Below are 16,469 nucleotides of genomic sequence, written 5' to 3' on the forward strand. Positions count from 1 at the left end.
TAAATAGCATGAGAACCAGGAAAATAAGCACCACCATATTCACTGAGAGTCGAAGTCATCAGGGTAGGCCCAAAGGTAGTAAGGAAAGGAGGCTAACAGAAATTGAACATGCAGCATCCTGCGTCTCCTTTTGTTTCTCTTTCTGGTTTTATAAGAATTCTTTGTGGGACAACTTTCAGATAATTGTTGCAGGTAAATCATCTGTATCCCTTTAATCTCATGACCCAAGAAGCCGTAGAGAGAGATGTAGATGCTTAGAAGAGTACTGGCCTGGCATTAGCAAGTGAGCATAAGAGTGATTTTGTAGGCGTAGGGAGTTATGAAAGCCATTTAAAGTCTGTTATAGGAGTTTCAATTTGCTTCCCTTTTCTCCATTTCTTTAAATATTTTACTCAAATTTTTGCTGTACACAAAATTACACTATTTTCTTCTTTCCCTAATTAACAGTTTAAAAACAGACCAATGAATATAGTTATTAACTGTCCCCCACCCCCGGCTATCATATCTGTCTGTATGTCCATCCATCCATCATCCCTCCATCCATTCATCCAGTTCAGCTGGGTACTTCTTGGGAGGAAAACAGATAAACACAGGTAGAATCATACCTTTTCTCCTTGTTCTCCAGGCTCTCCCTGAGCAAAAGAACAAAGATTGAGTAACGTTAAGTGACAAAACACGCAATTAAGTAACAATGAACAAACCAGATATTGAACACATTAGGTGAATTATGTATGGTACTTTCTTTTTTGTTATATATAGTTTCTATAGGAAAAAAAAAGGTATGATGAGTTTCCTGCAGAACTGGGTATGTATATCAATACCATATGTACTCTTAATTCTTGGCTTTTACAGGAATAAAGACATGTGCAGTGTTTCAAGATGATCCACGCACAGGCTGGGCCACTGAGGAGCAGAAGAGGGTGACAGTTCAGTATCTGGAGAGACTTTTTAATCTGCTGCTTTTTATTCTGTCCAAACTCTAGCATGTCCTTCCACAAAACCCTTGACACAAAGCATCTCCAGGTGTGAGGATTATTTCCTGGGACTGGAGTTCCAGTGTGGTCTTTTCCTAACAGGATCATAAACCTGAGATGCTGAACTCAGACCCCTTCACAATGTCACATACTCCTTCTAACTGTTGATAACTAGCGTGTTCCAGGTGAGGTATATTTTAGGAGGTACGAATTCTTTCAAGGAAGACATGAGAAAGGGGCAGAATTTCAGTGAGTTTTGAAGAGACATCCTTAACTGAAATGATGACCCCAAAGACATGAAAACTACAATGCTCTGAAAAGAATTTCATTTTCACTTTACCCAGGAAAGGACAGGAGACGGGGTGGGAAAGTTCTAAAGTCCATCACACACATTATGATAATATTTCCAGCTGAAAAGATTGAGGGTTGCCATGAGATGAGACTGCTTTTTAAAAAATGGTATAAGGCAATTATTGTGAGGTTTTTTGTTGTTTTTTTTTTAAATGAAAATATAACCTACTCTAGAAGTCAGTTTGAAGGCAAGACCCTTTTCATTCTCCGGAACTCAACCTGACCCTTTGGCTCTCTGAATCTCTGGCCACCTTCACTTCTAAACATCCGTCCTGATGTCGGGTCGCTAGGCAACACAAGAATAGCACTGTGAATATGCATTAAGCATTAACTCCCATCATTTGGCTTTTTAACATGGAGCAAGAGAGGGAAGAAGACAGGAAAACGACTATAGTCCCAGAAGGCACATTTTCTTTCCTCCCCTGCAGGACAAAGGACAGGTCTATAAATTTTAGATCTGTCTGAGGCGCCTGTCAATAGCAATGTGATCTGTAAAATCAGCTGACAGGCATCTGTGGGTAGGGATACGCACCAGCACAGCTGATGGGATTAGACATTAGTTTTGTACTTCAAGGGATGTTCACTCATCAAAGGATTTGGGATTTGTCTGCCTGTTTGGTTTAAACTAAATTGTCACCAATCTTTTTATATTTAACAGATTCATTTGTTCTTTAAGAAACAAAGAAAACATGTGATCCAAAAAAAAAGATCTTCATTACATTTTTTCCCTTTTTAGTAATTCAGAGCTACATTCATTTTTAAATTTTAAACATGCCACATCTTAATTCTGCTCTTCATCTGATTAACTGGTTGTGTTGAGGAGAGGGTGAAGGTGGCCAGATCTTGAGGAAAAGCCACAGAAGCATGGTGAACATCATCTTTAGGAAGGTTTGTAAATATGTATATGTTAGGCAGTATGTAGGGGAATTATGTTTTTATATGCTCATGAAATGGTAAAATGACAACAGTCATATTGAAATAGGGGTTTTCTTATGTTAATTATCCCAGAATTAAGATTTTAGATAATCATATCCTATTTGTTTTTCTGCCTTTTTAACTTAACAGTAATAAAAATCACAAATATAATTTATTCATTAGTCACAAAGTTCTATACTGTAGCATATTATACTATTGATAAAAAAATTCCACCAGAGTACCATCAGAAGGATATAAAAAAAAATTGTGATAGCTACAATCTGATGGAAATCCTTGAGTTGAATGATTCTTTTTGGCTTTATTTGTACTAACCTTTGGCCCTGGGATTCCATTCTGTCCTACTGTTCCAGGCAACCCAGGCTCACCCTCAAAATGAAAAACAGATATCATTACTAAGTAAAACAGACAAAATCAGCACATCAGGTAGCTAGAGGAGATAACCATTCAATAATGCTGTAGAAAAAGAGAAAAATGACTATTACTGTAATCACAAGTTAGCTTATACAATCCAAAATTCTATGTGATAGAGAGCAAGGTATATAACAGAATTAATTAATTTATTATTTTTATCAGTAAGAAAGATGAAGGGACTGACCCATGGAGTTAATATCTAGCATGGTACTAGGTACAGCCTATATATCATATAAGTACTGGTTGAATGAATAAAAGATCCTTGAAAATATAAGACACTTAAGATGGAGAATTTTTAGGAGATTAACTCAGAAAAATAAAGATTAAATCATAATATTTTCATATTAGATTTAATCAAATGAACATTTGTAAATCTAAATCTTGAAGAAGACACATCTTTGAATACCCACTTAATGTATTTAGACACATTTGATACAAAAGTTAAAAGTAAAAATGGCTTTGATTTCTTTTTCCAATATCATTGTAAAAAATAATTCGAATAACATATTTGGACTTAAGGGCTCTCATTCTCATACTGAAAGGGAGACTTTTGGCGGGGGGTGGGGTGGGAGGGAGATGATGGCTATTAATCTAGAAAAATTATCCATCTAAGAAAGGTGATGATGTCTACTAGTCTTTCTGGATTTGCAACCAGCAATGATTTTCCAAAGAAGAGAAAAGAGAGTCCCATAAAGTACCCAGAACCAAAAGAAACCCACCGACCTTGTGCATTTCTGCTGCTAGTTGGTTCCAACTTAGATCCATGAGAATCTCATTTTAAAACACCTGCAAAGCCCTTTCCTGTGTGTTCCAACTAGTGGACAACTTCCTTCCACTGAGGGTGATAAAGTTGTTTTTTAGTTGAATTTTTTTTTTAACAGATTGATTTTTAGAGCAGTTTTAGGTTTAAGTTACAGTTAAGTGATTTTAAAGAACACTTTATAAGTCATCTAAAGGGCAGGAATTGGGTGATTTTTATATTTGTGTTCTCAGCCTCAAAAATATGTACATTAATAATAAAGTAACATTTTTTTAATGTGCCAAGATCTTTACATTCATTAATTCAATTAGTTCTCAGAAGCTTGTATGTAGTACTATTGTTGTCTATTTTATATGTGAAGAAACTAAGGAATAAAAAAGTAATTTGTCCAGATTTACATAAATATAATCAGGATTTGAACTCATGATCAAATTAAAAGGTGGGGCTTTTAACACTGATGAATGAATGTATCTAGAAACTGAGAGAGAGAGGATAATGAATATTTCTATCTTCATTGTATTTGGTTTATATGTCCCATTTACAAATGACTTTCCAGAATGTACAGAAACCTAAATTAAATATAATTTACCTAAAGATAATTCAGGCATTCCTACCAGATTAATCTAAGCCATGTGAAGCTTGTGGTCTCTTTCTAGAAGAGTGAAAAATATCTTACTATTGTGCTGGATTATTATAATTGCTGAGGTCTTAACCTTCTGGAAGAAATTCGACTTCCTGTCTAAAATCACACTGTGATGGCAACTCTTGCACTTTCCTTGGTAAAAGGACAAAATTGTTGACTTAGAATAATGATGGCCATTATGGGAAAATTTTGATATGCCATTTGTATGTAACAAAAGGATAAGAACTTGGAAACAGAATACACCCTGAAAGAGGACTATCATTTACTGTGGAACTAGAAAAAGAGCTATTGAGTCTGCTTTCTTCAAAGAATCCACAACAGGATGCACTAATATCATAACTCATGGTTTAATGCAAATAAGAGATGCTGCCAGGGAACAATGAAAACTTTGTTTAGACTTTCAAAGAATAACCATGGTAGCCAGAGTTACTTTAAAAAAAAAAAAAGGGTTAAGCCCCTTGGAACCAGACAAAATTCATGCTGAGATTTCAAGCAAGGAAGAGAAATGTTGCTTAGGTATTTGCCTAACATTCTCCTTAATATATGAACATCAAGGGACTAAAATTCGATCCCCTTTTCTCTTTGATTTTACATATTGCTAAAATAACCTTTAACCTAAGATGAAATAAAAAATTGCACCAATAATCTCATCACCTTTATGACTGTTTTCATTTTGTCCTGTTTCCGTATAGTCTTTTTTAAAAACTTACATATTTCCAAGCAATTCAAAGTATATTACATAGTTTAATGTTCTGATTTTTGTTCATAACACATGTGTTTTCACATGATATTCATTATTGTCTTGTGAACAGGTTGATTATCCTTTTTCAAAGCCAAGTGTGATCATTTGTTTAATCGGTCCCACATTGTTGAATACTCAGGTTGAATATTCTATCCAAATTTTTATTGTCAAACTAAAATAAATACCTTTGTAAACATGCTCATATTTTTCTGTCAAATTTTTAATTATGATAAATGCCCTGGATTTATGTTTTAGTCACTGGAATCATTATGGCCCTAACTGCATGTTTCTAAATTGCTTTCTAAGAGCATTCTGAGTTTTATTTGCTTTGATAGGCATCTATTCTGTATTAGTTTTTCATAGCTTCATCAACATTGGATATCACAATTTTAATTCTCTTTGTGGCTGCTTAATAAGCCTAAATAAGAGCACACTGCTGTTCAATTTGACACTTCTTTTTCACTTTCAAGTTAAATATTTTCTCATGAGTTTATACTATAAATAGATTCATAGGACTTTAAATCTGGATACTGAAGAAAACTGTTACTTGAATGAATCAAAGGGAGATGATAAGAAGAAAAAATGACTCATAGCATTTTACCTTTAATAAAGAATATTAAGAAAAATACATCCCAAGTCAGATGAGGGGGCCTTAGAGCATTCTATGTCTCCCAGGAAGTGTGAAAGGAATGTTCGAGCTGAAGTGCTGTTCAACTCTGAGGACCAAAGCTAAGCTATGCGATCCTTAAAGGCATGAATTCATTTATCTAAGAGCTAGAGAAAATCCACTGTATGTTCTACAGTGGTCTGAGAGTTTCATGGACTATAAAAGATGCCTATACAGGTGCCTATACTCAAAGATTATTTTTGAGTGAGAAAAAAAGAAATATACATAATAACTGAAGGAGACATCTAATTGAGTTTGTGGTTATTTTGTTTTGTTTTGTTTTCTTTTTCTTTTTTTGAGCAAAGTTTTCTTCCAGCTCATGAAGAGGCATAATAAATAGAAATCAAAGCATAGTCTTAATGAGGAATGAACTATGTCCTGTAGTGTATTAATTTGTTCCAATATATGAAGACAAAATTATCATGAGTCCCCTTCAAATAAAGTTCTAATGATATTATACTATTATATAATAGTAAAACATGTACATATAACAGAAACATACACATATCAGAAAGATACAAAAACAGGAACTAGGCTGTGTGTGTGTGTGTGTGTGTATGTGTGTGTGTACCAGTGTGTGTGTGTATAGCTAGTCTCATGTTTGTTGGACAACCTATCCATCTACTTCTGAATGCCTTCCACATTTATAAACACTGAGGACATTTAATCGATGGTAACAATGCAGGTAACATCTTAACGACAGGTAGATTGATGGGGTTTTCTCTAGCATAGTTTAAATTTTAAGGCCACTCCCAGTACATTACTCCAAAATGACCTTTTCCAAATTTAAGCTGAAAGTAAGTTGGAGTGACTTTTAAGAAAGATAGTTGGCTGTTTTTATTTTATATACATATATGTACACCAAATACTCTTTGGAACTCTAACAAAACATAAAACATCGCTTAAGGCTTTTGCAATTATTTCAGGTACTAGTACTCAAGGTCGACTTGAAAGAGCACTTAATGACAGAAAGGAATGTGGTTTTCTCACACAGACTGAGTGCTAAAGGGAAACAAGTCATTCAGCAGTAATATCACTCACCATCACTTCAATCACAATAGCTTTCCATTCTGTCAATGGGAATTTAAAATGAATTGAGCTTTACATTTTTAGCATAATGTAATTTAAAAATAGAATGATTTCTTTTCAGCAGTGCATTTTCAGAAAAAAAAATCATCCAAACAGAAGATGAAAATAACTTCATGTAGCACGGACTTGGCACTAGATGGAAAGGGTAACACAGAACACAATGTGGCATCAGAGGTTAGGTTGCTCTGCCCCTGGAGCTGGTGATCGGGGGGGTGAGTATGTAGAATAAAATAAAGACTAAAAATATCCAGTGTTGGTCACTGATACCTCCACTGGGCCTTTCTTCCTGACAGTGACTCAGCACACAGAAGGGTCTCCCTGGCTTCACCAGTGAGCAAGACCAGCCTACAGTCATTTTTCTTCTGCAGCAGCCATCAGAGAGGAAGAGACATACTTTATAGGTTTTGGAGCCTCAGAGCCTTTGGCAACAATTAGATAAATATCAACCAGTACAGGATTGTTCTTTGAATGCAATGAGGCACCAACCAGCAACATCCAGAAATATTTTTCAGGGCAGAGTCAGAAAAATGGTGTCCAGCTCTCTATTCATATTTATCCACATTCTCTCTCTCTTCTTATAACTATACACACACTATATATATTTTATTTGAGTTTAGTTTTCCATTCTAGTTCTCTAATGGCAGATAGGTGCAAACATGAACTTGGGTGAAGAGAGGAGGTATAAAGTAGTCGAAATACTTAACCTCAAACTCTACATAAATGTAGAAGACAAATAAAATACAAAATAAGAATCCTATGCCCAAATTCTAAGTGTTATTACTGCCCTAGATCCTCTGTGATTTTGTACCCCTGCACACTTCTGTAAACTCCCAAGGATACATGCACCTCAGCTTAAGAACTTTGACAGAAGGGAGATTCAGTTTACACTAATGACCCTGTGTAGCAGCTCCACTATCCTTTATTAAGTCTGTGTGGGCTGGCCAAGTGCACTATTCATCGTGTTTTGTGTGTGTGTGTGTGTATGTGTGTGAGTGCGCACGCGCACATGCATGCATAAGTCATCATTGAAATTTTATTTGTGCACTGTTCATCCTTGATTATACTTCTTCTCTACACTTTCACACTAATTTCTACACAAATGAGTTAAGTACATTCGAGGATGTGAGCGCAATGTAGGCTGGTTGAGACACTAAGATGGCCAGGCTGCCCTACTAGGAGACTGGAAAATAAATCTCATGGCCAGAGATGGCTTTTGGTCTCAGCTCCAGCAAAGCTGTCTTTGGTGGGCAGAGAGGGGACCCAGGAAAAGGTGGGAGAGATGTTAACCAGCAGTTGTCCCCTCCAAGTCCAGGTCAACTTGTGATGTGAGGACTGAAAACAGAAGGTAAGAGTGACAGGAGGGGAGAAGCAGGGGTGGGGTCGTGTGTGAAGGACAGCCAGGAATGAGAACTTCAGTAGCTTCCAAGAAAGACCCTAAGCCCTGCAGACTCTGCAAGGGGAAGAGTGGTTACCTTAGAGGATTAAAGACTCCAACACCTAAGCATATACCTATCTCAAAATAGTGATACCCTATCTCAAAGTAGAAAAACAAAACGAAACAAAAAGCAGGGCACGGTGACACATGCCTGTAATCCCAGCAGCTTGGGAGGTTGAGGCAGGAGGATCGCAAGTTCAAAGCCAGCTCCAGTAAAAGCAAGGCGCTAGGCAACTCACTGAGTTCCTGTCTCTAAATAAAATACAAAATAGGGCTGGGGATGTGGCTCAGTGGTCGAGTGCCCCTGAGTTCAATTCCCGGTACCTAAAACAAATACACAAATAAAAAGGGCTAGAAATATAGCTCAGTGGTGGAGTGTCCCCGGGCTAAGTCCCCAGTATATCCCCCTCAAAAGACTCCATTCATTTGGCCTAACAACATTTATATAGACGTGGTTTTATCCCTCATTCCCTCTGCTTCTTCCCTGAGATGAAGGTCAAGCAGTAGCTGACGCTTTATCATGTCACCTAAAGTCCCCAAGCATTACCACTTACCTCAAGAACTCAATCTAACATCTGCTTTTCCCTAAGACAAAGCACTTAGAATACAATGAAATAGTTTAGTAGAAGGGGATCAGGTTCAATGACTTTTAATAGACAAACACACTCAGACAGGGCAAGTAAGTCTCCCAGGAACAAAAGCAGCAAAGAGACAGGGATGACATTAGAATCCAGGTTGTCTCATTCTTCTGAGCAGCTTCTGTTTAAAAAAACTCATTCCATTTCATCATGTTTCCTTTCTGCTTAATTTTAGCGTGAAATAGCCAAGTAGCTCTAGGAAGCATCCCAACATTTCTGCTTCCAGTGGTGCAGGGCCAATGGTTTGCACTTCTATGGGCTCCATGTGTCTTCTGTAAAGTATGCAGGGCTCTGATTCAATGTTAGCCCTAATGGAGTGAGATGCATAATAACAGTTCACATTATTTGTTATTGTTGGATTAAAGATGTTACCTGGTTACCTAAGCCCTGCAGACTCTGAGAAGGGAAGAGTGGTTCCTTATTCCTCAGAAATCTGAATAAATTTGGCTTCAGATCCATGTTCACAGGCCTCAGATGCCCGAGACCTGCTTTCCCAGCCCCTCTGCTCAAGTTCTTATCTTCATGAACTGAGTCAACTCTGGTTTGCCCCAGACGGATTCAGGTGGGTTAGTCAGTTCTTTACCCATTGCCTCAAAGGGCTCATCCTGCCCCAGCTTCTTGTGAATTCAAGACTGACTATGTGGCGCTCTTGGGATGACATCACATCACAGAGCACACAGTTTGTCTTCATGTCCCTGGCTTCTCCTTTCTCCCCCATCCTCCCTCTCAGACCATCCTGGCAAATCAACTTCTCTCTGTGAGGAGCAGCCAGCAGTTTTTAGCTCCAACTTGCCCACCTCCTTTCCTGGAGGTGAAGGAGGCTTTGTAACATGGTGAAAGAAAAGACAGACAGAGTTGGTTATTCATCAGAGAACTGCCATTCCTGTAGGGAAGTTTGGTCTTGTTTATCTAATCAGCAAACTTCCTTCCCCAAATTAGAATCTCTATCCACATTGGTAAGACGATATTAATGAGTAGAAAAGTAGACAGACAGATCAACCAGAAACTTAATGCAAATATGCTATATCAGGTAATTTGCTGAAATGGGTCTTAAATTGATCAAAGTAATATCTAAATTAAATTTAGTAACCAAATCTTCATTATGCTCTTTAAAAAAATATCCATGTTTAAGAATTACAAATGTCTAAAAATGTAAAATAAGAAAACATTGTTGTATCAATAATATAAGCTATATATTAAAGCTATTTAGTAAAGAAGTATAAGCTATTTAATAAAAAGGTCTTCTGGCTAATACTTAATTTTAATTTTCTATATTGCTAATATAGACAGATAAGTCGAAGAATGGAAATGAAATTCAGGGAGATAGCTAAGAAATTAGGGGTCTCAGAAGATAGACCAATTGAGTTTATCTGGATGAAATTTACATAAATAACAGGAACTATTTGTTTTGAACACACTTGTAAAGTTTGATGGCCAGGTAGTGGTACACATGGATCCCTACCTGCCCGCTCACCCCTGCCATGAATAGTTTGAATGATATATGTTTTTTCTTTTACAAAGAGAATGTGCTTAATTTATAATGGAAGTTTTAACTGGCTTTGTTCAACTGGAAAAATTCTAAAGGTCAGTGGAGAGTAGAATGAGATAATACTTTACTAATACTCACTTGGGTACCCAGGAGATTTGTGTCGTGGAGGTATTAAGGCCTCTAATGCAGAGAGGAAAGTTCTCATCTTCTAATAGAAAATTATATTTATTATATTTACAATTATACTTACTTCCATTATTTTTTCCTGATTAAACTCTGAGGTAAATATTATAATCTCTATTTGACAAATGAGGAAACTAAGGTTTAGAGAAGGCAATTTGTCCAAGGTCATACAAATACCTAGGAGCAATGCTAATCAGGCATTGGGTATGCAGTGCTCAGATTTTCACATTCACATTAAACCTAGTAACCAGACTTTCATCATGCTTTGTTAAAAACTACCAATATTTAAGAATCACAAATGTCTAAAACTATAAAACAACATAATATATCAATTATGTAACATAATAGTTGTGTCAATAATGTAAAATAAAAAAAATTATAGTTGTACCAATCAATGTGATTTTAAAAATCTACATTCTTAACTACTATTATGCATTACAAGCAGAATTTCTGGCTTTGAAGGCTATTCAGTCATAACACCTGGGTGACTCTGGGGAGAAAATTTGTGCTTTTGTACCTCTATTTTCTCATTAATAAAATGGAAATGATCACAGCATTTACTCCATAGGATTGCTATGAACTGTGTGAGTTAGTATGCACAGAACTCTTAAAATAGAATCTGGCAGCTAGTAAGTGCTGAGTGAATTTTAGTAATTATTTTATTTTTTGGTACAAGGGATTGAACCCCGGGGGTGCTTAACCACTAAGCTACATACCTCCCCCTGACGCCTCTGCAATCCTTTTTATTTTTTATTTAGGTCTCCCTAAGTTGCTGAGGCTGGCTTTGAACTTGTCATCCTTCTGCTCTAGGCTCCTGATCCTCTGGGATTACAGGTGTGTAACTGTGTCCCGCTAGTAATTATTTTATACAACTTCTGTTCTCTGCACTAGGCAAAGAACAGAAGATAATCCTGAAAAAAAATTAATTTCTTATAAATTAACCTCAACAATGCTGTGTTGTTTTGTTTGTTTTGTTTGGGGCACTGGGGATTGAACCCAGAGTAGTTTTACCACTGGACTACATGCTAGTCCTTTTTATTTTTTATTTAGAGACAGGATTTTGCTAATTTGCCAAGCTGGTCTCAAACTTATGAACATCCTACATCGGCCTCCTAAATTGCTGGGGTTACAGGTGAGAACCACCATGTTTAGCATCCATGCTGTTTTACAGTTAGATAATGGTTGGCCCCTTGGCACTGTGACCAGAGGTCAAATAAATGAAACCTGGTAGATGTTACTCTGTTATGATTATCACAATAAACTATCTCAATGCAGTTTTATTTTTAATAAAAATTTCAAATTCTAAATCGATATTAGAAATTATATCTAATGATACAAAAACTGGTTTTGTGGCTTATATTATTTAACAGTTTAGTGGTACAAAATTTGGAGTATTGGTTATCCATGATAAATTTTAAAACCCCCATAGTGATTAGTACTATGGCTATGGTGTTTTAGAACAGAATTCTAAGACCAAGGTTCTCTGTAATTTGTGTGTATTACAACATAGTCATGGTTATTCTTTCCCTTGACAACACTTGTCAGATTTTAATTCTCACTTAAAGTCATCTATTCCAGGAATCTCTCTCTGTCTTCCAGAGGCCAGACTGCCCTATGCTCCTCTTGCATACTACTTAATAGCTTTGCAACTTAACATACTTTCAGCATATTGTTTAATAAATGTTCTTATTCCCCTTAGCCTGGAAATTCCATGACAGTGGACACAGCTTTAACTTTGGTACTCAGTTGGTGCCTGGCACTTTGTAAAGTTTGAATAAATCACTGTTGAATGAATGACTGAAGAATCAATACGTGAACCAATGGACATGTGTAAGGGAATCTAGGGGCACAAGCTTTCCCAAATTACAGATGCAATTTACTAAGAACTAATAAGTCAATATTTCTGTATGCTCTTCTATTAAAAATATAGTGGCTTTTAAATTAAAATGGCAAATAAATAAACTTCATGATGTGATTCATTCAAATACTTCCACTCGGTGGCTTCTTTGTCCTGCAATGGCTTGTGAGGAGCTTCACTTCTTACACTCCTTTTGCCCAACCCCAATTCCTTTGATTTTTATTCTCCTCTCTCCCAATATTTTCATTTACTAGAATGATAACTAGTTCTGAGTTTCATTGAAATATGCTGAAGTGAACCAAGGGGGAAGTGGTTTGAAGGGAAATATGACCATAATTGATTTATTTCCAGCCAGCATTAAAAAGCTTCTTTCAATTAACTTTTTATTCCCTTCTAAAGGAACTTAAAATTTATTACTTAAAGAACAGAACTATCTTTTGTTCCATTGAAACAAGTGAAATGGAGTGCAAAGTCACTTCAAGAGCAGGGCGAGCCTGAGAATACCCGGTCCACACTCAGGGTTAAAGTGATTTGACTTTATAAAATGCTCTGTAAAAGGAAAATGATGGTGTTCTTTAAGAAAAAAGGAGGCGTCCTATAACTATAGCTACTAGCAGAAGAGCAGTCTCATATTCTCAGAATTCTAATCTACATAATTGCTGATTTTAGACAGCAGAAAATTTAATAAATATAATCTAATTCCCACCTCTAACCCATAGAAGAACTGAATTATTGTAAGATTCTTTCCCTGAACCATTAACTAATCTGTAATCAGAAATCAGTCACTTATTTTGCTCTTAATATCTTTTCTTAAGGTATAGCATCAGAAAGTCCTAAATATACGGGGTAATAGATGACTGTGTAAATTGTGCTACAGGAAAATTTTAGGTGAACTAGCCAGAAGACAAGCAGACCACAACACATTGAAATCCTTCAGGAATTTAATTCAGACTCTTAAAATGATGGAGTTGAGGTAGCAAAGAAAAAAAACATACGTTTAGTGGTTACAGCAAATGAATCAGGAATAAAAGATATCGGGTTCACTGTATAGCTCACTGTGCAGCTTGAATCAATGGTTTGACCTTTGGAAGTCTGAGAGGCTCAATTTATCGGCTCTCTAAATATACTTACAATAAAAGTGCCATTAGAAGTATGCTGTGAAGATTAATGTCAGGGAAGAACTGTGAGACTCATGTGTCAGAGATGAAAGGGATTCCAAATACCACAACTATAAGCTAATTAAAATTTCATGTTCCTTAAAAATCACATAGCTAGCTAGGATCGATTCATAGGTGACACACTAATATCAATTTTTAATTTAAATAAATTTTGAAGTTTTAAAGACAATAATAAATTCTGAAACAGGATTATGAAATACTTATCATTTTGCTTTGGGAAAAAAAATATCCCTTATGACCCAGGCCTCAAAAAATTCTAGTCTGTGCCCAGGCAAAAAATATATATATTTTTAATCCTGAAGATCTTTGATGTTATTTTCATTATTTATTCTCTTTAAAAGGAGATGAGGATATGAACTCAGAGGAGCATGGGCTCGACTTGTTATGGGCTGTTTATCTGTCTCTACCTCTTTTCTTGCATGGCACATGCACCAAGGCTGGTCACTGATTGCTATTGAAATAAATTGTCATTATGATGATTAAGATGAATGATTAAGATGAGAAAAGAGTTGAAAAATTAAAGGTTGTAAATAACACCCATTCAGAGGTTAGATTTTTAAAAGAATTGATATATAAATATACCAAAAAAATTATAGAAAATTCTTTAAATTCCGCCAAAGGATTCCTCAGTTTGAAAGTGGTTCTATCACAGGACCACCTCTTCTGACCAGCACGGGAGCCTAGGCCCAGCCCAGATCCGTCCACAACCACTTGTGCAGGACCCAGGTCCAGGATAGATCTGAGTTCACTCCACTCCCTACCTGGGAGCCTAAGCCTAACCCACTTCCATCTTGGGACACTGCAGTCACTACCATAGCCTTCCCCATGCAGTGGCCCCTAACTTTTTGACAAGAAACAGGGCCTAGAAGCAGCTGCATCTTAGAGCAGGCATCCCAAAGAGAGTATGAGGCCCATCCTTTCAGCCCCATCTCTGTAAGACATTGTTTCCATTTTGGGGCACTTTAACTATTATCTAGAGTTACCTTGGCTATTGCAGCCCCCACCTATAGTTGCAGTAGCATACATTGAAGGACACCAGCAGAGTCTGGAAGCCTAACATCAAGGTGGGGTACTGACAATCTGCTCAAGTATTACAAGAATATAGGGAAGAAACTGTATTATCTCAGATCCATGCCGCAAGAAAGGAAGACACATGGACAACATGAAAAAACAAAAAAGGAAAGTGCCCCAAACAAACCAGGATACAATAATAACAGAACCTACAGACAGTGAAGTTGATGAAATGTCAGAGAAGGAGTTCAGATGGTTCATAATAAAAATGATCTGTGAATTAAAGAATGACCTAAATGAGCAAATACAAGCAAAAATGATCACTCCAACAAAGAGATAAGAGAGCAAATACAGGTAGCAAAAGATTACTTCAAGAGGGAGCTAGAGACTCTGAAAAAAAAATAGTCAAAAATCCTTGATATGAAGGATACAATAAATCAAAGAAAAAAACTCAATAGAAAGCATCACCAACAGACTAGATCACTTGGAAGACAGAATGTCAGATAATGAAGACAAAGTATACAATCTGAAAAATAAAGTTGATCACACGTGAAGATAGTAAGAAACCATGAACAGAACATCCAAGAATTACGGGATAGCATCAAAAGACCAAATCTAAGAGTTACTGGGATAGAGGAAGGCACAGAGTTTCAAACCAAAGGAATGCACAATCTCTTCAATGAGATAATATCAGAAAATTTCCCAAGCATGAAGAATGAATTGGAAAACCAAATACAGGACACCAAATGTACAAAATTACAACAGATCTACACCAAGGCACATTATAATGAAAATGCCTAGCATACAGGATAAGGATAGAATCTTAAAGACGCAAGAAAGAGGAATCAGAACATATATGGGGGAGGCCAATTTGTATTTCAGCAGATTTTTCAACCCAGACCCTCAAAGCCAAGAGATCATGCAACAACATATACCAAGCTCTGAAAGAAAATGGATGCCAACCAAGATTCTTATATCTAGAAAAACTAAGCTTTAGATTTGATGATGAAATAAAAACTTTCCATGATAAAGAAAAGTTAAAAGAATTTACAACTAGGAAGCCTGCACTATACAACATCCTCAGCAAAATATTCCACAGAGAGGAAATGAAAAACAATAATGAAAATCAGCAGAAGGAGGTATTAAACTAAAGGAAAATCTCATCAGAGGAGAAACCAAGACACATTAAATACCAAAAATAAACAAAAATAGCTGGGAATACAAATCATGTCTCAATTAATAACCTTGAATGTTAATGACCTAAACTCACCAATCAATAGACATAGACTAGCAGATTGGATCCCCACCCCCCCAAAAAAAGACCCAACAATATGCTGCCTCCAAGAGACTCATCTCATAGGAAAAGACATCCACAGAATGAAGGTGAAGGGTTGGGAAAAATCATACCACTCACATAGACAGCAGAGGCAAGCAAGGGTTTCCATCTTCACATCAAATAAAGTAGACTTCAAGCTAAAGTCAATAAAAATGGATAAAGAAGGACACTACATACTGCTCAAGGGAAACATACACCAATAAGACTTAACAATTATAAATATATACTCCCCAAACAATGGAACATCTACGTTCATCAAATAAACTCTTCTCAAGTTTAAGAGTCAAATAGACTAGAACACAATAATTTTGGGTGACTTTAACACACCTCTTTTATCACTAGATAGATCTTCCAAACAAAAGCTGAACAAAGAAACTACAGAACTCAATAATACAATCAATAACTTAGACTTAACTGACATATATAGAATATTTCAACCTCCAATGAGAGAATACACTTTCTTCTCAGCAGCACATGGATCCTTCTCTAAAATAAACCATATACTATGCCACAGAGCAACTTTTAGCAAATATAAAAAAGTAGAGATACTACCCTTAATTCTATCAGATCATAATGAAATGAAATTAGAAATCAATGATAAAATAAGAAATAAAATACACTCCAACACCTGGAGACTAAATAATATGCTACTGAATGAACAATGGGTTACAGAAGACATCAAGGAGGAGATTAAAAAATTTTTAGAGGTGACTGAGAACACAGATACAACATATCGAAATCTCTTGGGCAGTATGAAAGCAGTTCTAA

General features: G+C 36.3%; 1 protein-coding gene across 2 annotated transcripts in view; it reads right to left on the reverse strand.

Moving 5' to 3' along the window:
* The window catches only part of Col25a1 (collagen type XXV alpha 1 chain), a 442,307-nt gene that overhangs the window by 76,984 nt on the left and 348,854 nt on the right, over nucleotides 1–16,469 (reverse strand). Inside the window, exons 13-14 of one of the 2 annotated variants that reach the window (XM_077803433.1) lie at nucleotides 2,574–2,627; nucleotides 606–632 (exon numbers count right to left, since the gene is read on the reverse strand). In XM_077803433.1, coding sequence (XP_077659559.1) covers nucleotides 606–632; nucleotides 2,574–2,627 — 81 coding nt within the window. The remainder of the gene's footprint in view (nucleotides 1–605; nucleotides 633–2,573; nucleotides 2,628–16,469) is intronic. The other variant, XM_077803434.1, reaches the window with a different exon arrangement.

Source organism: Urocitellus parryii, chromosome 10 (genome assembly GCF_045843805.1).
Source record: "Urocitellus parryii isolate mUroPar1 chromosome 10, mUroPar1.hap1, whole genome shotgun sequence".
Classification (NCBI taxonomy): Eukaryota; Metazoa; Chordata; class Mammalia; order Rodentia; family Sciuridae; genus Urocitellus; species Urocitellus parryii.